This window comes from Carassius carassius, chromosome 35, assembly GCF_963082965.1.
Source record: "Carassius carassius chromosome 35, fCarCar2.1, whole genome shotgun sequence".
NCBI lineage: Eukaryota > Metazoa > Chordata > Actinopteri > Cypriniformes > Cyprinidae > Carassius > Carassius carassius.
This window is the reverse complement of record NC_081789.1, coordinates 24,497,427-24,520,690: the sequence shown is the minus strand read 5'-3', so window position 1 is coordinate 24,520,690 and position 23,264 is coordinate 24,497,427. Positions and strand designations below refer to the sequence as shown.

At 38.0% G+C, this 23,264-nt stretch overlaps 1 protein-coding gene across 1 annotated transcript in view; it reads right to left on the bottom strand.

The window, feature by feature from the left end:
- LOC132116311 (obscurin-like) overlaps positions 1-23,264 on the bottom strand; it is a 50,432-nt gene that overhangs the window by 4,012 nt on the left and 23,156 nt on the right. Inside the window, exons 37-74 of the mRNA XM_059525100.1 lie at positions 22,386-22,652; positions 21,908-22,174; positions 21,321-21,587; positions 20,832-21,098; positions 20,313-20,579; positions 19,952-20,218; positions 19,224-19,493; positions 18,391-18,660; positions 17,722-18,000; positions 17,076-17,333; positions 16,585-16,851; positions 16,085-16,357; positions 14,319-14,585; positions 13,556-13,831; positions 12,986-13,258; positions 12,603-12,893; positions 11,897-12,166; positions 10,129-11,385; positions 9,565-9,846; positions 9,040-9,121; positions 8,765-8,898; positions 8,234-8,431; positions 7,992-8,033; positions 7,743-7,841; positions 7,396-7,614; positions 7,241-7,268; positions 7,096-7,139; positions 6,860-6,961; positions 6,255-6,311; positions 3,763-3,902; positions 3,212-3,412; positions 3,009-3,085; positions 2,751-2,921; positions 2,449-2,608; positions 1,888-2,004; positions 1,548-1,712; positions 1,270-1,428; positions 878-1,055 (exon numbers count right to left, since the gene is read on the bottom strand). Coding sequence (XP_059381083.1) covers positions 878-1,055; positions 1,270-1,428; positions 1,548-1,712; positions 1,888-2,004; positions 2,449-2,608; positions 2,751-2,921; positions 3,009-3,085; positions 3,212-3,412; positions 3,763-3,902; positions 6,255-6,311; positions 6,860-6,961; positions 7,096-7,139; positions 7,241-7,268; positions 7,396-7,614; positions 7,743-7,841; positions 7,992-8,033; positions 8,234-8,431; positions 8,765-8,898; positions 9,040-9,121; positions 9,565-9,846; positions 10,129-11,385; positions 11,897-12,166; positions 12,603-12,893; positions 12,986-13,258; positions 13,556-13,831; positions 14,319-14,585; positions 16,085-16,357; positions 16,585-16,851; positions 17,076-17,333; positions 17,722-18,000; positions 18,391-18,660; positions 19,224-19,493; positions 19,952-20,218; positions 20,313-20,579; positions 20,832-21,098; positions 21,321-21,587; positions 21,908-22,174; positions 22,386-22,652 — 8,508 coding nt within the window. The remainder of the gene's footprint in view (positions 1-877; positions 1,056-1,269; positions 1,429-1,547; positions 1,713-1,887; positions 2,005-2,448; positions 2,609-2,750; positions 2,922-3,008; positions 3,086-3,211; positions 3,413-3,762; positions 3,903-6,254; positions 6,312-6,859; positions 6,962-7,095; positions 7,140-7,240; positions 7,269-7,395; positions 7,615-7,742; positions 7,842-7,991; positions 8,034-8,233; positions 8,432-8,764; positions 8,899-9,039; positions 9,122-9,564; positions 9,847-10,128; positions 11,386-11,896; positions 12,167-12,602; positions 12,894-12,985; positions 13,259-13,555; positions 13,832-14,318; positions 14,586-16,084; positions 16,358-16,584; positions 16,852-17,075; positions 17,334-17,721; positions 18,001-18,390; positions 18,661-19,223; positions 19,494-19,951; positions 20,219-20,312; positions 20,580-20,831; positions 21,099-21,320; positions 21,588-21,907; positions 22,175-22,385; positions 22,653-23,264) is intronic.

Genomic DNA, 23,264 nt, shown 5'->3' with positions numbered 1-23,264 from the left:
TATTTTTATTGTAGTATTTAAAACCATTCCATTGTATTTAGGAGAACTGATATCTCTTAAAGGGACAGCTCACCCAAAATGTTTAATTCTGATTAAAATTAATCAATCAACCTCATGTCATTCCAAACCCATAAGTTCATCTTCGGAACACAAATTTAGATATTTTTGATGAGCTCTTTGACCCTCCATTGACAGCAAGGATATTACCATGATCAACACACAGAAACATAGCAAGGACATCAGTGAAGTAGTCCATGTGACATCAGGTTCAACTATAATTTTATGAGGCTACGATAATACTATTGGTGCGCAAAAAAAAAAAAAAAAAAAATTATTAAAAAATATTTCTTCCCGAGTTACCGTCTTTAGCCATTTTGGAAAGTGCCCAAGAATGTAATCAGCGTTGTTTACATTCAGCACGCACACACTGTTTTTGTATTCCGAAGATAAACGAAGGTCATACAGGTTTGGATCAACATGAGGGTGAATAATTAATGATATAATTTTAATTTTTGGGTGAACTAACCCTTTTTTTCTCTTTTTGCCACTTGCTGCAGGAATGACGTATTTTGTAGGCCAAGGTCATTTTGTTTATTATCATGCTATTGCAAACTATTCTAACTCAAACTTTCCAACATACAGAGTTATTGGAAACTCAGTGGTGTTGTTCATTTTAGTTTAACTTTTTATTTTTGCAATTGTATCTGGCCTAATTAATTCATGATAATAATCATGATGAACAAAATGTGTAAAATTCCAAAACTTTTGTTGGTCCCAGAGCTTATTTTCTGCAAATAATCCAGCCAATGGAACAATCCTTTTGGGTTTTTGACAAGGGAACCAGGCTGATGCTAACATGCTAATGCTGGAGACTTACTCCATGCTGGCATGCTGTGGCGCTGCTGAAGGTCACGGAGGTCACGTAGCCAAGAGTTCTTGATGATAACAGTCCGTGCCTGCAACGTGTATTTTCTCACGGAGTCCTCGCGCTCATGCCAGATCTCAAACGCTCTTTCATCACCCTCTACCGTCTCGTTCACATCGATGTTAGTAAGCTAAAGAAAAAAAACACAAATTATTTCATAATGCATTAGATTTTTATAAACAATATTATCATATAAGTGAAGCTATGTGGCAAACCAGTAATTAAGAAATCGCTGTGAAGACAGTATCTGGCCAGTCTAAATTATCAACAATGGCCTTTTGTGTTAAATACAGTATGTGCATCACTTAGTTTGAGCCATTTAAAAGCTTTTGCAAAGCTCCAACCTTCATCATATTCTTGAACACATATGCTTGGGTGTCTGTGTTCGTGTCTCTCTTCTGTTTGCAGATGACCACATGGTTTTTGAAGAGGAAAACGTGGCGGTGGTGACCTCTGGAAGATGTTCGAATTCCAGGAGCTCCTTCCCAAACAGTGAAGGGTCCCTGTAGAAAAATTCATAACTTAATTTTACAATAATTTTTTTTTTAGCTTTTTTTTATTTACTTCAAATAGGTGAAACAGGTAAGACCATAAATGGTGACATTTGAGTTAGGGAATGTACCTGTCTAATAGGTTCTCCCAGCGCCTCCAGATTGGCGGGGTAGTTCTCTATGAGAGAGACATGATGTGTGTTTTCTGAACGCTGGGAGAGGGACGACACCATGGCATAGGCCTGCTCCAACAAACAGCAGTTTTGACCATTCCTCGCCTTGTTCCGGATCAATTCCTAAAGTAAAATCATGTGAAATTTGTAAATGTGTTCATCACTTTCAAAAGTGAGTGAACAGTTGTATCCCGTTATACATAACACAATTTCTAAGCACGTATATTTATTTGAAATTGGAGATCGCCTACACCTAGACCTTGAAAAATTTGTATTGTGGTATTGAATTATTTATTACCTTCAGTAAAGCTCTGTACTTCTGAATTCTCTCTGGTGGTCTCTGAAGGTAAGCGTTGATGCTGAGCACTGGACCCTCTGAGGGGTCAACATTTGCCAACTCTGAGACTGTATACTCCTAAAGAAAAAATACATGAAACATGTTACATTCTGTGTCTGAGTATCAAATTCTTTCAGTTTAAACTAGCGCTGTCAAACGATTAATCGCATCCAAAACAAAAGTTTTTGTTCACATAATATAAGTGTGTATGCTGTGTATATTTATTATGTATATATAAATACACACACAATACAGTATATATTTTGAAAATATTTCCATGTATATATTTATATTCATATAATTAATATTATATACAAATATTTTAAATGTATAAACATACAATATTTTTCTTAAATATATACATGCAAGTGTGTGTGTATTTATATATACATAATAAATAAACAAAGTACACACATATATTATGTAAACAAAAACCTTTATTTTGATCATATATCATTTTTTTAAAGCAATTTTTACGCCCCAAGAAAACTTAACCGTACGGTCAATATATTGTAAACCCACCTTGAAATATTGGTGCACTTCTTTCTCACTGATGACGGACTCAGCTTGCAATTGTCCAATGAGGTATTGCAAATACTTCTCAAACCCTTCAGAGTTTCTCAGGAAATGCATGGCAATGTCATCATCTGTTTCACAGTCACGCAGACCAGGCAGCAAAGAACTGGAAAACAATCAACTTCATTATGAATTTTCCTGTTGTCAAATTCCATATGTCAAGACTGGCACATAAATGAAAACAATTCTTATACTTAAAAATGAAAATAGTTGATTCAGAGTAATATTTGATTGTCTGAATTCTGTACCTGCTGTGGAAGGATTTCAAATCATTGATATTACGGAAGATGGTCTCCTTCTGACTGGTGATTTCAGATGGTGTGCTCTCTTCTTCCACACGCTTCAGATGGTGTGATGTGAAGAACTCCATCTCCTTCAGGAACTCAGTTTCTGTGCTAATCAGCTCCTGGACGAGTTGACTAGATACAAGTGAAAGCGAGGTAGAATTACTAAAGTAGTACAAAATAAAATGCACACTGCACTTTTAATAAAATGTCCAAATTTACCAGAGTTTCTTCTTGTACTCTGTCTCTGTGACTTCTTCTCTGGTGGTCTCTGGGAGGTCTGCAACATCTGCAGACAGCTACAACACAGCCATTCCATCATCAGTGAGAAATTATAAGATGCACAAGCAAATGTACAAATTTTTTTAAATCAATATTTTACCACTGCGTGACCAGTTATCCATTTTGAATGATCCTGAACTGACCTTCAGTCTTTTGTCAAGATACGCAGGTGAGACCCATCCTTGGCGAGATGGATTGGATTTGGTAGGCTTGGTGCGGACCAGCCATTTAAGTGGGTGGGCAGAGTCCAGAACCTCCACATACTGGCCCTCTTTCAGAGCGATGGCATCTTTACTGACCCCCATGGGGTTGTAGTCAGCGGTCACCACATAAATATCAAACATCTGCACAGATTCATTGAGATAACAGATCATTTGGAAAAGGTGACTTGCCCTCCTAACCCTTTATAATATGAGAAAAGCTCTGGATTCTGCTTTTAAATATCCTTCTGTGAACTGAAGATTAACCAGATGTTTAATTTACACCCCAAAAATAATATGCACAACAGAATTATGATACTAACATTACACATCCATTTTTATTTCCTCTATTTCAATAACTGGTAAATTAATGCATACAAAATTTATCTGAAAATTCTTATGTGAACAGAATAGCAACATGTTTGACACCATACTTTAGTTCTAATACTTAATTGAATTTGTTGATGACACTATGAATGTGTTATTTCTAATACCTCTCCTCGGGCATCTCCTTCATCTGACTCAGATGATGAGTCTGCGATCAGAGATGGAGGCCGTGATCGGCCGTGATATGGAGATGGGGATGGTGTTTTTGTTTCATCATCGCTGTCAGCTCCTGGGACACGCAATGAAGCTTGAGGCAGACAGAGACCAAAAAGAGGAAGAAAGAGATATCGTGTCAATTAATTATGCCCACAACCGTATTTAAGTATCATGTCTGACAGCATGGACTTTAACATCACATTTGCACAGGACTTCAATACATTTAATCAGATTACGATATTCAGTTAAAAAGTCAGCAGATGCATATTCAGAATGTAATTTGAAAATATAAATCTGGACATGAAATTTGAATGATAATAATAACTAGAATGTACATTTCCTGAAGAAAATGTGAGTGGTGCTTGCAGTGGCAAAACTCGGCGCCCTGTAGCCACCCATGATGCCTGTGTGATGATGTGGAGCCATGATATAAGTACTTTATATTGCTATATGGTTGCTAGGGTGCTCTATATGGTTGCTATGGTGTGGCTATATAGTTTATGGGGTGTTATTTAAAGACTATTGGCCAGCCTGAATCCAAAAAGCCAGAGTCAGTGTTTCTGTATTGTTATTTTGCTGATATATAGCTTTTAAATGTAGCTAAACAGTTGCTAGGGTGCTAAAAGTGGTTGCTAGGGCATGGATATTAAGTTGTTAGGTCACTACATATGGACTGCTTGATAGGCCGAGTCAAATGAGCCCACTCCCAAGCCTCTATGTCTTTCTGATCCAAAGAAATAAGGTCAGATAATTTTTCCAATGTTAAGTCTATGGGATATTTTTACACATTTTCTTCGTCCGCTGTACGAATATCGTATGTCAGATTGCTTAGAAAAGTCATAGCACACCTCTCCTCAATAAGCCGCACGTTTTGACATCTCATTCATGGGTCTGTGACAAAAAATGCGGGAGGAGTAGCGCGCCAAAGTTTTGTCAAGGCGAATAGTAATAGTGATGCCTTGCCTCCGGCAAGCACCACTAATAAACAGCAAAAATAGGCACCCCAAATGTTATATTGTAAGCAAACATTTTTTGTCAAAAAGAAAAAAAACATATAGGCTACACTGTACATATGTACTTCATAATTTAAAGTTTAATCATAGTTTAAATGGTCTTCAACATATAAACTTGATAAAAGCCTAATATTAACAACATTAGCAATGGTGTTTGTGTGGTATTTTAGACATATCTTTACAACAGTTGTTCCCAAACTGCGAGTTTATTTCTTTATAAATGTAAATATTTGACTTATGCTGTTAGCTGATGTGAGCCGTCAGTGTTACTAAAGTAAACAGTTTAATATAACACTACTGGCGTTCGAAGAATCGCTACGTACATTTAAATCTCGCGAAGACAAATGCTTCTGCTTTAAAAGCCGCCGTTTTTAAAAATACCGCGAATTGACTGAACAAGACGGTTATAAAGGCTGCGGCAATCTCCGCACTAAAACTTTTGCTTAAAAGTCAGACAGGCCGAAAAGATACGAACTTATGATAAAATGTATTAGGGAATTATATCTCCAAAATGGACGGTGAGAATGATTTATGAGGAAAACTGTCCCAGTTTCGATGCCCTAAACTAAAGAGAAGGTAAGCAGCAATAATCGTTTGTATTTAGCCTACAATTCAAATGAGAAAGTATCTTTGCTTCCAGGAAGTGTTAATTGTTTTATTTGGTTTGTTACCTGTAAAATGTGATTGTGTTTCAACTATTATCATATTTAGGCGAGACAGGGGGGTGGGGGTCCATGATAATAATTTGAATAAGACATAAAGAGTTATTGTATTTTGAAAAGTTTGGGATCCACTGGATTTAAAATACTGTTTCTAAATAAGAGGTACTAGAATTGTGTAATTTTACAAACTAAGTTCATTTATTCATCCATTGATCATTTTGAGCATATTTTAGAGAAATATTCACCAGACAAACTTTTTCATTGCTGTTACAAAAATGCATATATTTGACTGATTTGAGCTCACCACTTCTATGGTCCACTATCAGTTACTTTTTAATCATCCATGACTCAGTATCACAACTAATACTGTACTTTATTAAATTTGTCCTGTGATTTAACATGCATAATATCATGCTTGTGTAAAAATAAAATTATGCCCACACAAACAGTAATATAGACCTATTGCTCATGCATTGTATATACTGAAACAGAGACACCTTGAAAGTGTAAAAATGAGACAGTCTGCATCCACTGAATTTCAGAATGATTTTAATGAATGATTGGCCCTGACTTTAAAGAACCATGACTTTATTACCACTAGGCAATGCTTGAAGCATTTTTAACTTAATTAAAGACCTTAAATGTATGCCTTTTTGAAAAAAAGGTTGAGAGCCAAAGAAACAAGCAAAGTGATTAACAACAGCATAGCCTCATGGAGAAAAAGTCAAGGTTCTGGTGTGTTACACTGGAGGTTCTGCGGATACATACTGGTTACTTTGGGCCAAGATTTCATCCACTGGAGCACTTGATGGTTCTGTAAGCTGTCTGAACAAATCAATGCTTCAATGAGAATGTGAGTGAATAGAGGGATGAGAGGATGGATGGATAGTTTGATGGATAGACAAAAGAATGGAGTCAGTGAGCTGTGAAGGAATTGAGGGATCCATAGATACGTAGTTTTTATTTAAAAAAAAAAAATATAAATCAGAAGGGAAGTTAAGAAATCTACACATAATTTTGTACACAGTATAATTAATTATTTAAAACGGAATTTGCAACAGGTGTACTCCATTTCAGTACTTCGTACATCCTGTGACATAAATTGAAACATTTGAGCACACACTAAACTCATTCAAAAACAGTGCACACTGTTTTGAGTGAATATTAGGATGCATCTGTTGAAAAGGACTACATTAGCAAGATAAATAGTTATTAATAGTGCAAAATGACATAAAATGGACAAAGGCTAATTTAATAAATATTAGTACAGTATAAATAGTACATACATATTGTAATTCAGTCCGGCAGTGCAGATTCTAAAAATATTTAGCTCTATATTATTGATTAAAAAAAACAAAACTGTTTTCTCTTACCTTGAGTAATCCTGGCAGATACCATTTCTGTGATTTGGGTTGTGAGTTTTTGTAAGAACTCCTCTGTACCCACTTCACCCAAGGAAGGTAGTTTGATCTCTCCTGAGATGTGATCACAGTAGTCATTTGTATTGTCGGAGATTATTTGACAAATACATGATCATAGCAGTCACTCTGATTATATCACTCTGATATAATCTGACAGTGCATTGACATAAAAAAAAAAGTAGTTTCACCTTTGCCCTCTTCCTCCGGTGGGCTGACAGTAATTCCCAGAACCCTGGAGAAAAAAAAAAAAATCTAAATCTCTAAAACTTTAAAATGTTTAGATGAATAAAAGTATCTAAACTGACAGCTGTAAGCTTTTATATTTAAACTTACTCTGGCCCCACTTTCTTTTGTTCTGGTGCTGTTGGACAGAAAAATAAGCATGATGAAAAGACTACTGTACACATACAGTACCAGCCAAAATCTCAGTATTATAAAATAATATTTAAAAGCCACTACGGTCAATAACTGAAGCATGAGTTCCTGACCTGTCTCCACATCCAATCGGGCTGTGTTAACTGATTGTCCAGCATGGTTGGTGGCAATGCAAGTGTACATGCCGCCATGTTTTGTTTCCACTTCCATGAGAATGAGACTATGTTGACGGCCAGAGCTGGCCACCTTGTAACCTGGTGTGTCTGCCTTTATCCACAGAACATCCTTATCTGACACTTCCTTTAACCAGTTTACAGATGGGGTTGGGGAGCCTTTGGAAGACAGTAACTTAGTTTTACATATTTCACCTTTTATAATATGCAACTGAACGTTATGCTTAATGCTTTTGTCTACTACTTAATTTTCTTGGTATTTAATGTATTGTGGTAACACCCCATACCTTCCACTTTGACTGACAGCGTTATACTTGCTCCCTGTTTCACCTTCTTGTTGCTGAACCTCTCCAGGAAGCGTGGTGGTACAAGTGGCACCTTTGAATCTATTTGTGGAAAAACACAAGTGGTGTAGCAAATTACATGCGTGCATAATCTTTCATATCAATACTTTACATTTCAAAACAAATTTGCATCTTACATCACGTGGAACAATGATCATAATCACACGTGCTGTATGCAAGATAGATGCTTACCTCTCATTCGTCCTTGTTCAGGTGCGGGGTGCTCTCCAGGAGCTAATTAGTGAATTTAAATAAAGAAACAAACAGAAAAACATTTTAGAATTTATTTAGGACGTTTAATGTGGAGAACAATTTGACTGTAATTATAATTAATAATTTATAATTTCAACATGCTTCCATTTCCTGTCACAGTCTTACAAAGACCCCATGCAAGTAACATATAAAAAGAGTAAAAGTATCAAAGGAACACTTACCCTGTACATTCAGACGTGCCGAAGAGTAGGCAGAGCCAGCTATATTGCTAATGTATGCTGAGTATTCTCCAGTGTCCTCGTGCTTAACATCTAAAATCTCAAGACTGTGCTGATCTCGCTCGCTTGACAATACAATTCTGCTGGAGGCTTGGAGTGGGGTGCCATCCTTAAACCAGTAAACCCTTGGTGTAGGAAATCCTGCAGAAAGGCGTTGAACATGAAATTATGTTTGTCACCCATTTTACATCTGCAAATGCAACAGCTGAAAATTACAGTAGACTTATATTCAAAACAATGTGCATGTTTATTAGGAATATAAACAAGTTCATAACAAATAGACTGGATACAAAGAAGGATTAAGGACATTAATGTCATTATGGTTAGAGCAACTAGAGTTGAATAGATACAACAGGTGCAGATGCAAAAAAGGAAACACTTGGAATAAATAGTGCATAATTAATCAGAATACAGATGAAATAGAATCTGAAATGAAACAGAATTTGCATTAATGGGAACTAAAACATTGCTGACCTTTAACCCTGAAACTCATTTTGGCAATGGGTGCTCCGGGACTGAGGAATAAATCATGTAACTCATCCACAACTTGAGGAAGCTGCTCATCCTCTGCCACCGACTCAAAAGCCTCTGTGTCCCTGTGCTCTGAGCTAAAAGAGCAACCCAAACACAAGCAGAAGCCAATTTAGAACTAGCATGATATTTAAATAAGAGGTTTGTTTTGGCAGGATCTGAGCAAAATCTGTAGTACTGATGTAAAAATCACTTTAAATTAAATGATTGAATCTTACCTAGACACATAACCTTTAGCACTGACATAGGAAGATGTCTCTGTGGCATCGGCTGCTGTGTCATAGTCTGAGCTGCAAGACACTTTAAAGATACACAAGACTGAATCAATAATCAAACAACATGAGTCTTGAAATCTTGAGTCTCTAAGAATAGTATAAAATAAATGTCCAAAAACAAAAATTGTCATAATTTACTAACACTCAATATTCAAACAACAGATCATCAAAAATGAAGAAAACAGATGAAAGGATCTTTAATTAGTTCTGAGTATCAAAATACATAGAAATATCAAGAGCATTCATCTTAAGTATGTTGAGAATGTAGGTGCATTTTTAGGCATTCTAGAGACAAACAACAACATTGATAAAACACATGCAATCACTTTCTTACACTTCACAGATGCACCGGTAAAAGAAAGTGCCATCTTTGCTAAAACGTTTCGGTCTGGAACACAATTTTGCTTTCTTATCTACATTTGTGAGTTTTGGGTTTTGATTAACACTTTCTTTTAACAGTGTACTCACTGTCCACCCTCAGCTCAGCCTTGCTGGAGGCGATGCCACTGTCATTTTCAGCCATGCATCGGTACACGCCCATGTCTGTGGGCAGCACAGCTGTGATGATCAGCTGGTGATGGCCTTCCTGGTCTTCATTGATCATGTAGTGGTCGCTTTCCTCCAATATCTTTCCATCCTTGAACCATCTCACAGTGGGAGAAGGATTGCCAACAATTACACAGTCAAAACTGACTGGAAACCCATCAGGAACATCTTGGCTACGGAGCTCCGTCAAGAAGACGGGTGCCGCTGGGAGGTTGGTAGGTGATTAAAAGAACAGAGAAGAGCAAACAAAACCAAAAAGAACAAATCATAGCAATTTTTTTTTAGGAGAAATGCTGAACCAGGCGAAAACATGACATGCCATCACTTTAAAATCCAAAACAAGCAAGTCGCACCATTTCTGGTACATTTCAAAAGTGCTGCCTTATAATGACAAACAAAATCCAGCACTGAATCATGCAACTTATGAAGAAACAAACAACAGTTGCAAAACATTTATAGTAGAACCACATGGAAGAAGTGTCATACCAGGGGCTCCTGTCATGAAAGCAGGCATCGGTCGGTCCTGAGTTGGGGTTTGGGAGCCATCTTGGGAGAAACCCATCTTTGTGATACGCAGCTCTACCTTAGCACCTGCCACTGCTATGATGGCTGTTTCGATTGGCACTCCTTGATAAGTAAACATTTCCTGGAAGCGCTGGGAAGCTACTTGAGCTTCTGCACGATTATCAAAACGTATGTAGATATACTGATCATCTTCCCGGTAAGACTTTAAGTCTGTTGGTGGTAAATCTCCTTCATCTGCACTAACAAACGTTTCCTCTTCCACATCTGGAGGGAGACAAGTACGAAGAAGTCGCCGTAATCGTTTGCTTGCTTGCCGTAAAGTCTCATCCATTTCACTCCCTGAGGAGCTCTCAGCTTCGCTATCTGCACTGTAGCCCAGAGTGAGGGGGCGTCGCCCAGAAGATTCCCGCAGTGACCCGACAGTGACTTTGCCACTATGGGTGGAAATACCAAACTTATTGGTTACTTCACAAGTATATACACCTGTGTCTTTGGTTGTGGCAGCTGTCACTACTAGAGAGCAGGTGCCATCATTATAGATGTCAATATGGTGGTGCTTGCCATCTGTTAAGGGTTCACCATCTTTCAGCCAGCGAACTTTATCCGGCTTACCCTCCACAATGCACTCGAGATGAATTGTCCCATTGTGCTCCTTAGACTGATCCTTAAATAATTCTTTGAAGACTGGTCGCATGTCCTTCCTGGCTTTATAACCTTTAAAGGCTGCCTGAATCTTGACAGCAGCCTCTAGCAACTCATCCCCTTTCGGAGCTTCCATGACAGGTTCCACAGATGTCTTTGTAACAGATTGCTCTGTCATCTGGAAGTGCTCATACAGTTTCTTGGAGGCAATAGTCTCAGTGTGACTTTCCACAGTCATAGAGGACTTGCTGCTTTTCTTTAGGTAAGACACCAAGCTTGTTGTCCCACTGAGAGATTCCTCATCAGAACTTGTATAAAGATTAGGCTCCCCTGTGATATTAGGAGTTGGTTCAACAGGTCTCACTTCCTTTTCAGGTACTTTTCCCTCTTTGCTCTGGGCTTTTTCTTTTCCATCTTCTTCTGGCAACTCTGAAATTGAATCTAACGTGGGTTCCCGACTCATTCTCCTCTTCTTGGCCACTGCATCCCATAGAGCATGTAAATCGCCCTCAGAAGCCGCCTCAGGAGGCAGTTTGGGCTGGCTGCCTGCATCCTGAGAAAGGGTTGTGTCATCTCCTGTAATCAGGGAGCCATCATAAATCAAGTCTTACTCATGTATATGATAACATTTTTATGTTGGAAAAAAATATTAAATATATCAACAATCTATCCTTGCAACAGCAATTTCACTGTAATTAAACTCAAGTAAACTGTGAATAATACAGAAAATCTAATCTAAATTTATCACTGAAACAATAAAGATAATTAAAAAAAGTGAAAAACAGGAGCTAAAAACGTGAAAAGAAAAGACTATGTAATAGTTGTAGTAACATTTATAAATATCTTGTACTTGATGCAGAAAACCCTATTTTGACATTGCAGTCTTATTGACATGCATATGACAGTAACCTGAAGACGTTGGAAAGAGACAGGAAAAATATATTTGGAGACTCTAATCTCGTTATGAAGAAAATCCTGAAGTTCCAAACACTATGACCAAGACATACACAAATGATCGTTTCCACATATGAGGTTGACAAAAAACAACCATAGTAAGTTAGATGTGAGGTTAAGCAAAGTAAAGTACCTTCGAGGTTGAGGTTGATTGAAGTCTTTGCCTCTTCTGAGGCTACACAAGAATAGACACCCTGATCTGTAGACTGGAAATCCTTTATGAGCAAAACTTGGCTCTTTCCTTCTGTTACCATTTGGTACTTGACCCCAAACTCTATCTCTCTGTTGTCCTTTAGCCATGTGACTGATTTGCTCTCTGTAGAAAGTTCACACGCCAAACGAAGCATTTTTCCTTTTTGGATCTTAGAGCTGCTTAACATTTTGGTCATGGTCACTGGTGCATCTGAAGATCCAAGGTACATTCAAAGAACAGTTGAAAAAATGTAGCAAGAATTCAGCAAGAACAAATACAAAACACAACAAATATAAAATACACTTGTTTAGAGTATAATTTTAATTGTTCTACTACTACTGTAGCATCTAGGGTAGAGTTCTTCACTCCTGGTCCTAGAGAGCCACTTTCCTTCTGAGTTTAGTTCTAGCTTTAATTAAGGCTTTGGGGTTTAGTTTAAAGCTATAGCCAGGTGTGTTGGAGCACAGTTGAAACTAAACTCTGCAAGAAAGTAGCTCTCCAGGACCGGGAGTGAGGAGCCCTGAACTACTGCAGAATAGCAAGCCTTCTATATGGGCTCATGAAGGCAGTTTGGTTAGACAAAAAAACAATGTACTCTGTAAGGTTGCTTTCAACAAATTGGTTATTTCAGCAAGTATTCACTTACCAAGTGTCACAGTTTGAGGCAGCTGAACAGGCTCTCCAATACCAGCACGGTTGATGGCTGCCACTCTGAACCTGTAACCTGCCCCAGGTATGAGGTTTTCAACCAGAAATTCAGTGTTGCATACCGGTTCTGTGTGGCAGGGCAGCCAGAGGGCACTGTCTACTAGACGCATTTCCACACGGTAACCAGTGATTGGACTTCCTCCATCACTAAGGGGCGTGAACCAAGACAAGGTGACAAATGTTGGACCTTTACTAACCAGCTCTGGGTCTTCAGGGGGATCAGGCACAGCTATAAATAACCAGATAAAATGAAAAAAAAAAACATGTTATAAGCATAATAGAAGAAATTATAATGAATGAAGCACAAATGAAGACCCTTACATATTGTGATGAGTTTGGCCATTGATAAGGCATCCCGGGCTGCAAATGTTATTTCCTGTGTGGGCTGAGCCTGGGCTTTCTTCAAAATTAAGCTGTAGGAAGAGCCACTTGCTCTCATGGCCCATTGGTCATTACATTTTAGCTCAACACCATTTGCATACCAAGTCACTTCACTCTCAGGCACAGCTTCATTCAAAACACAAGTGAACTCAACTTGTTCTCCTGCAATGGCAGTCTTATTTTCCAAAGGCTTGACCACCTCCAGTTGCCAAGCTGTACAGAACAAATCCATAACATTTAAATAATTTACATTTACTGTATGCATTTTAGCATAATATTTAATATATTATAAAACAGGAACATGAAACTACAGCATAATAGTAAATAAATAAAGATATACCATGTATAATAAAGAAAATTAACTGCATCATTATTCAAACTAATAGTCATGACCTATACAACTACAGCAATAATTTTTCTTTAATAAAATATAATCATCTAAATTACATCATCTAATGTAATACCTTACATCTATCTAAATTAAATGCTAATACTAAAGAAATGACCTACTTTTGACAGACAGAAGAGCAGTAGTTGATGAAGTGCCGGCTTGGAATGTAACCCTTGTGTTTTCACAAGGATGCAAGTCCTTTAAAAGCAGAAGATGGCGTCTACCACTCTCAAAGGAAACAATCTCAACGTTTGCGGACTCCTTTACAGGCTTGCCATCGATTAACCACTGGCAATCCTTGGTTTCAGGACGAGACAAGGAGCATTCAAAAAGTGCTTCCCCACCATTAATGGTCTCCACGTTACTCAGCTCTTGAAGAATGTCAATTGGTTTAGCTGCAAGACAGAGACAATGCCTGAAAAAACACTAGCTTTATACACGCCAAAACAAGTCCCTGTAATATTCAATGACTTTGACTGGCCTTGAATTAAAAACAACTTCTGAATTTAAAACAATTACTGAATTTTGCACAATCACACTCAATTAAAATTTCTTCCAACATTTCACTAGCATATACAGAAGCATTCAGCACAGAGTAGCGTAAGAAGCAAAGGTAGCTGTGATACAAGCACATGATGGTTAATGCATAGCCAGCCAGATGATGATGATGATGATGCTGCTAAAAACAGCAATTTTGGGAGTTAAAAAAGGAAGAAAAAAAAACAGTATTCCAGTAAAACCCTTTGTGGTAAGCCCTTACTTGTGCAATTTATAACTAAATATTTCTCAAAGTCTTTGCGAGTCTTATACTGAGTCTTTGTGATGATCCAGCTTTGAGTTATGGATGACACACAGATTCTCTTTGTCTACAGGTGTGCTCACCTTGCACCCTGAGATGTGCCACGACAGAGGTTCCTTCTGCCTCACAGGAGTACATTCCCCCATCCTGGGGCTCTGCACAGCTAATGTACAACCGAGCAACAGTCCAGTCCTGTTCCACTATCACCCTGCGACCGTCTGCTTGCACAGGTATGCCGTTTCGCTTCCATACGGCCTTGACTGGCCGGGAGTACTGACAGATGAACTCTGCTGGCTGGTTTTCTGCTACATGTTGGTCCTCCATGGCACTGACCACCTCCACATTGGGATCTATAGAGGGTTGGTGGTGGGGATAAGTAATATTCACAAGACCCCAGTGCACTTTGAAGTAGAGTTCTTCACCTCAAGCCTCTTTCAGGTTTTGGGTGGTATTTAATGTAGTTTAAAGCTAAAATATAAGCCTGGTTCTTTATTCAGTTTACAACAACAGCCTTTACAACCCCATCATCTAAGACAGTGCTGTAGCTGTTTCTTTTTCTTTCACATTGAAATAAGTGTAAGTGTAACATCTTTTGCTTCTCTACTCCAAACTGACCAAGGACATGGTCAATTACAAACAACACATGCCTAGTTGCCTTGTCAAGTCAAACTAAGGCCAGTTTATTGTAAAAGTACATGCAGGACAAACAAACAATGAAGACTGATAAGTGTACACTTATCTGATTTAGAGTGCATGCAAGAATATTATTGTTTTCTCTTTAAATTTTTGGGCATAAAGTTGCTTGAGAAATTTCACTTAGATGCTTTGGTGCATCCAATATAGGCCTACAAATTTTACCTCAAGCATATTAACAAACTGAAATTAAAAAAAATTTAAATGGATAGCTGGAGTAGTGATAGGCTGTATGTCAAATAATATGCAAAAAAACAGACAAACAATATACTGACTTCTAAAGACACTTTTTGATGATGATGATGATGATGAAAAATCTTGTTTTTTAATTTAAATCATCTGAACTATTCATTTAGGACTTTTCTCAGCATTTTTTAACATGATTAATTGAGATTAATTAATATGAATATCATACTTTTTTTATGGAAGGGCCAGTGCAAAAAAAGTCTGGGCATATAAAAATCTGAAACCCTGGCCTGACTGTGCCAGTAGTAAAAATGTTTGTATTGAGACCTGCTCCATATACAAACTCAAAATCAGTGTTCTTATTTAATAATTAGTATGCCAATTTTGTAAGTAATTAGCAAGCTGTGATACTGCAGCCAAATCCATTTTTAGGTTAGAAATACATGGCACATGGACTACATGCATCCATGAATTATCTTTAAAAATATATATATTTTTTTCAACCCATCTTACCATATACTTTTGCCTAACAGTAAAGAGTCTAACAAAAAGATTCAATTCTAGTCATGGGTAACCCTAAAAGAAAATAAAGTAAATCAAATCTTGTTCTGACAGGATTGCATTATTGAGCACTTTACCAAAGGACTCTCCAGGGTAGTCTGTGCAAAGACACTTTGGATTTAGATTATTATTAATATGGATAGGTAATTCAGTAATGTGAGTATACAAGTCTGAAGAACACAAACAGTACTGAATTACCTTAAGGACAGATTAAGACACAATTCAAGATTTAAGGTCTAACTGTAACTGTTAAATAGATGTCAAGACAACCTAAATGCTTCACAGAATGAGTAACCGACTTTTATATTTAGGAAATTCATCGACACAGTATTAGTCCAATGGTAGTAAAATTTTAAGCTTTTACATTTCTGTGCTGCCAAGTACTGCCAAGCACCACTGCATTTGGTACCTTTCACTAACAGCTTGGCGGAGGATGTCAGGCCACCTGTTTTGAACAGGACTGTACCCGAATCATTGGGAGAAAGGTTCCTTAGGGTGAGAGTGTGGACATGGTCTTCACCCACACTCATTTCACTGAAGGTACTGTTCTCCAAACGAGTGCCGTCTAGCCACCACTGAACTCTGCCTTTGGCACGGCGAGAGAGCTGGCAGGAGAAAATTGCCTGTTCGCCCACAAACACATCTGTATTCTTTATACCCGACACTATGAGAACCTCAGCCTCTGCAGAGACCAGACACAGAATCCCTTAGATCCCCAGTGTCTAAAAACACTCATACATTGAGGATTCTTCAAAAACATAATGTGAACTTATGAGGACGTAATGACAAAAAGGTACAGATTTTAAATAACCTCCAGCCTGAGAAAAATCAGTTTGCTCTAAAACTGGAATTTTTACTAAAATTTTTAGAACTAAAATACAGATTGCAAATGATTTAACAATTTGATACCTTGTACTGTGACTGATGCTGTGGTCAACTGGTCTCCAGCATCACAAGTGTAGTAGCCATTGTCCTCTGGTTCCAGATCATGGACATGGAGCTCCAGCACACACCCTTCCTTTTTCATTTCAAATTTCTTACTGGGTTGGAGCACCACTCCACCCTTTCTCCACTCTACACTTTTAACTGGCTTAGAAAGCTCACAGCGCAAGGTGATACTTTCTCCCTCTATTGCATTCTGGTTGTCTAACTCCTTCCGGAAGTATGCAGGTTGACCTGATGATGGAGAAGAAAAGAAGTTAAAAGAATGTAAATTTCAGATTTTAAATGGCTGCTGATACCTGTGAGGGTATAAAAATCTTCTTTGTTCCACAAGAGGGGCAGTTATAAAGAAAAGAAAACCAGAACAAGTCTTCTTGGAACCCATTTGTGTTCACTTTATATTCTGGCATGTTTATAAAATGAAAACAAAAAAGTCAAAGGCCTACAAACCCGTTTACCTTTAACAGTAAGGGTGGCACAGCTCTCTGCATCTTTGGTTTTGCATGTATACAACCCTGCATCTCCTTCCTCCACTCTAAGGATGCGGAGCTGATGGACAGCTCTGTCCTTGTAAAGCAGATACTGCCCCCCTGCCTTTATCATCACTTCATCTTTGTACCAGGTGACAGAGGCCTCAGGGTCAGAAGTCATGCAGGACAGTGTGACTGTTTGACCCTCTTTGGCAGTTAAGTCCAGAGGCTTCTCTAAGAATATGACTATGGACAGGAGAAACCCAAACCCAAGTGCTGTCACATCACAATGTCTGCCTGAAGACTCTGAAACTTAGACACTTGAAGCAATTGAACATATACTGTGGTACATTAAAAGAGCTTTACTAAGTGAGAAACTTCTGTTTTAGTTTATGTTATGGGCAGTAAATAGACAAAAGACTGTTTTAACCAAAGAATGTATGAAAAATTCTCAAAAAACAAAAACAAAAAACAGAACAATTTTGAAGTGTAGCTGTAGAATACCCATGGCAAATGGAAAAGCAGCTGGAAGCCTTTTGTTATAATTGTGCAAAATTAGTGCAGCTACTACCTAATGACAGACAGATGATTGCTTGCCAACAATGAGCGCTGTTAGCCATAATGTGTCTTTTACCTTTGGGTTTCTCCTGCACCAACAAGTAGGCGACGCTCTTCTCAGGGCCAACCACAAAGGCAACATCACCTGAGTCATCGGGTGTGACCATTTTCAGCACTAGGCTGTGTTCCCTCCCTCGGCAGCTGATTTGATTCAAGTCATTGTTTTGAAGGTGGTTGGAGCCGAGCCACCACTCGACATTCGTAACCCCGGTATGAGACACCTCACACAGGAAGATAGCATCCTCGCCCGTTATCACTGTCACATCCTTTAATTCTCTTGTGATTTTTACACATTCTGGGAATGGATGGAAGGAACGTGATGAAAGGGACTTTTGAGGATCTTCCGAAAAGTCAAAAGAGGTAAATATCCCACTATTGACAAACTACTAGAGGTGACTTAGATTGTGAGAGGATGTATTAGTCCCCCAAACAGTGTAGTTTTTAATGAAAGCTTGGGATTTTGTTGGAACATTAAAAATAAATCCCAGAATTGTGGACCACATTATGCGATCTTAGTTCACATATATTTGATTTACATACTACTTGGATCATGCCTTAGTGACAATAAAACATAAAAGCCACTCAATGTATCATTTGAAAATGCTAATACTAATATGTACTTTTGCTTCTGCAGGGAAACAATGCAAAATAGAGCCCATCTCTAAAGAAGAATCAAGATTGTTACCTTTGACAGTCAATGTAGCTTTGCTTCTTTTGTCTCCTGCTTCACATATGTACTCCCCACCATCATCCACTGATAGCTTATGGATTTCCAAGGTTTGGATTGTGCCATCACTCTTTATGGAATACTTCTTTCCATCAGATAGGACCTGAGTACCCTTCTTCCAGGTCACACTGGCATCAGGTATTGAAGTTTCGCAACATAATGAGGCACTGCCTCCCTCTGTGATTTCCTGGCTTGTTAACTCCTTCACAAACGACATCACAGGGACTGCTGTTGGGAATCAACGAAACATAAAACACATTCTAAGATATGTGCAAACCCTAAACCTGCATATTAGAAGATTACAAGATGGCAACAATTTTTCTTCTATATAATTGTTTCTAAACGCATCCAGGGACAAGATAAGCCTAACCTTGGAATGCTTGAATCAGAAATCATAAAACTTTTTGCAGCACTTCTATTATAGATCAAATTAATCACTGATTAGAAAAAAGGAACACAGAATAGTCAACCTTCTAAACGTAATATACAAAGAAATAAAACTCAGCATACTACCAAGCAAGGGACAAGACAAATTTGGCAAGTGCAGACAAAGCATACAACTTGCATGAAATGTTGAGCTTTCTTTTTGGTGTATATAAAGAGGCTGGTCACATGTAATTTTTTTTGCTTCACATATGTGTTTGAATATTTATGGGTATAGGATGATCATACACACAAATACTAAACACATGCAGTAAACAGTGCATGTATTCAAACTCACTGAGAAATAAATATAGGTGTGAAATTAAACAAACTACTATTTAGAAATCCCCAAAATGAATTAATTTTACCTCTGACTGTAAGACAGGAAAAAGAAGTGTGTGCACCCACATGGAAGGACACCGTGCCTGAGTCTTTCTGAGTGACACTTCTTAGTGTAAGTGTGTGCCTTTTGCCTTCCATTAGGATTTCATTCATCTCATTGTTCTGTAGTGGAACGTCTTGCAGCGTCCATTGAACAATGAGTGCATTGTCATGAGAGACAAGGCATTCGAAATGAACGTCCTCACCTTCATTGACAATGCAGCTCTTCAAGCCAGTTAAGATTGTGATTTCAGGTTCTGAAAGCAAAATTAGGTTTAATTTTTTCAGTAGCAGTCAACAGATCATAAAATAGATAATCTTCCACAGTATCACTTTAACATCCACTATAAGCTAAGCGTTTTAAGAAAATTCACAGCAGTTCATGACAGAAATAGCAACACTGGTATAAAAATAAATGTTAAACTACAAGGGTATGGTTTATAATGTTATGTCGAATGCAAAAAACTCTTGTACTTAATCTAGAAAAATGAAATGGGAGTGCATTGGAGAAAGTTTGTGCAAGTTTTGATGAAATTTAAAGTTTGAAACCATGTGCACAGGGAAGGTGTTAAAGATGATCTGGGATCAAGTACAAGCAAACCATAAGAGAGGATGATGGCATAATACTTAGGATGGTGTGGAGTAGATGCATGATCATCAAAAGAGGATGATCAGGTAAAGTTAGGAGGGATTAGGACTACAATGTGATTTATACCCTTCACAGTGAGTTTGGCAGATGTCCGATCATGTTCTGTTTCACAGCAGTACTCTCCAGCGTCTCCTTCTTGTATCTTGTAAATGAGAAGCTCAGCAACAGCCCCATCTTGCTTCAGCTGATATTTGTTGCTTGTTTCTATTACACTCTTGTCTTTCCTCCAGATGACTTTGGCTCCAGCTTTGTCAAGCTCACATCGAAACACTGCATTTTCCCCAGCTTCACTTTCTAGATCTTTCAGAGATGATTTGAAAAGAACTGGCAGTGCTGCAAAAGGTGAGTAAACAAGTGTTTCAAGGTCATCATGAAAAAACGGCTTTAAATGATACAGGAAAGAAAGATGGTTCAAGCTCAAGCCTACCCTTAACTTTCAGATGTGCACTGCTTTGGCAATCTCCAGTGTCACAAATATAGTCACCAGAGTCCTCACAATCAAGGTCATGTATGACCAGTTGGGCACGGTGGCCATCTTGCTTTAATTCATATTTAGCACAGGGGCAAAGGCCAATTTCACCCCTGCGCCACTCAACTGGAATGTTTGCTTTGGAGAGCTCACACTGGAAGCTGATGCTCTCTCCCTCAACAGCTGCCTGGTTCTTTAGTGTTTGTGTGAAAATGGCTGGAAGTGCTGCCAATGCAAAGAGTGGTATAAGATGGAAGAGATTAAAGATTTTCCAGACAAATAAGACCCGAAATCAACAGTTCAAACAAACATTATAGTACACCTACAGTATACAATAAAATGTCTTTCTTAAGATTTATTTTCATAATAAGCTGTGGAAGCATTTATTCTTCACAAACACGGGATAAATGTGGAAATGCAGATCAAAGATGGATTTGAATAATGGAAAAATTCAAGAAGCAGTTGTTGTTCTCCTACCATTAACTTTGAAATTGGCTGTGGTAATGCTGTCTCCACAGTCACAAGCATAGTCTCCAGCATCTTCAGGTTTAACATCAGTGATCTTCAGCTCAACAGTAGAGCCAAATTGCCTGATGAGGTACTTTTCTCCAGAATGGATCAACTGCAACCCTTTCCTCCAAACAACAGGAACTCCAAGTTTGGAAAGCTCACACTGGAAGATGATGCTATCTCCTTCAATAGCTGTCTGGTTTTTTAGCTCTTGTGTGAAGGTGGCTGGAAGAGCTGACAATTTAAAGAGTGGTATGATGTAGTAAATACATTTTTTTCAGAGAAGATCAAGATGATACAAATGCAAACAATGGTTATAATAAAAAAAAAATGGCCTTAACCTCATTAAATTGGGGAATCATTTGCACTTCTCAACCAATGAATGAATGTGACAATGCATTTTAAAGATGCATTAAAATGATGGAAAAATTCATGAAGCTTTTGATCTTTTCCTACCGTTAACCTTGACGTTGGCAGCTGTCATGCTGTCTTCGCAATCACAAACATAATCTCCAGCATCTTCAGGTTTGATATCAGTGATCTTCAGTTCAACAGTAGAGCCAACTTGCTTGATGAGGTACTTTCCTCCAGAATTGATATTCTGTGTTCCTTTCCTCCAAACCACAGGAACATCAGGTTTTGAGATTTCACAGTGCAAAGTGACACTATCGCCTTCTTTAATTTCTTGGTTCTGTAGCTCACGTTTGAAGACCACTGGTAATGCTGAGAAATCAGGCAAATTTGTTGAACTAGGAACAGGATCTTGTGAGATTAGGTTTACACTTTGCATCAAAAATATTCTTTCCACTGATGGATGTAAAACGTTCTTCTACAAAGGCTTAACTTATATTTTTACCACCTTCTAAGATGTTTAACCAAACCAGCCACCTTGATGCAAATGGAAAAACTATAAACCAGACAAATAATTTGTTACACTAGAATAGCCAATGCAAAGCACTATACACTACCCTGCACTAAATAAAGACATTATTAATGAAGCTTCTTCATTCTTGAATACGGTTCAAATAAAAGATGAGTCCTACCATTGACTTTGATGTTAGCAGTGCAGATGTTATCTCCACAATCACAAGCATAATCTCCAGCATCTTCAGGTTTAACATCAATGATCTTCAACTCAACAGAAGAGCTAACTTGCTTGATGATGTACTTTTCTCCAGAACTGATGACCTCGGTTCCTTTTCTCCAAACCACAGGAACTCCAGGTTTTGAGAGTTCACAGCGCAAAGTAACACTATCCCCTTCTTGAAGATTTTGGTTCTGTAGCTCACGCTTGAAGACCACCGGTAATGCTGAGGAATTAGGAAAATTGGTTGAACCAGAAACTGGATCTTGTGAGATTTATACTGCTTAAAAATGTCTTCCACTGAAAGATGTAAAACATTCTTCTGAAATGGTTTAACTTATTAACTTAGGCAAAGTTGTTAAACCAGGAAAAGGATCTTGTGAGATTAATTTGTCTTTGTTAGGTCGTTGAGGGGTCAAATAAAAGCTCAGTCCTACCATTGACTTTGATGTTAGCAGTGGTGATGTTGTCTCCACAATCACAAGCATAGTCTCCAGTATCTTCAAGTTTAACATCAATGATTTTTAACTCAACCGTAGTCCCAACTTGTCTGATGACGTACTTTCCACCAGTATGGATCACCCGTGTTCCTTTCCTCCAAATCACAGGAACTCCAGGTTTTGAGAGTTCACAGCGCAGAATAACAGTGCCACCTTCATCACATGCTTGGTTAAGCAGTACTTCCGTAAACTGAATTGGGAGAGCTGTTGAGGCAGGCACTTGTTGAGTATACTAGGTCAATTTGTTCACTATTCTGTAATAACACAGAATGTGTACAGGCAAAACATCTTAGCTTTATAATATTACTATTTTAATATTAAACCTAAGTCAGGAAAGTTCACTATAAATACACTATAAAACTACTAATGAATGTTTTTACGAGAATATAAGAATGTTTGTCATCGACACCAATGAGACCATCTAAAGAGAAACACTTATCAGGTTCACATAGCCATTTAAAGCAATCCAGTTTGTATGTTTAAAAAATAATAATAATTCACCATAAAGACTGGTGACATGATGTGTTGAAAATATTCAAGATACAAAAACAATGCCTGAATCAGTTTTCATCCATGCACAGTATGGCAGAATTAAGACTTTGAATACATTTTTGGGTTTCATACAGCTAAAAACTGCATGAAAATTGTTACATTTAGAGATACAAATCAAACTGAAATGAAAAATGATGAAAGACCAGCCTGCAATGGTAAAGAACAGTCTACAGAATAACACACATACAAATGTGTGGGAGCAGAGTGAATTGCTCCTGACCCAAAAATTGCAGAATGTAACTATCACCTCTAGAAACATTTTAA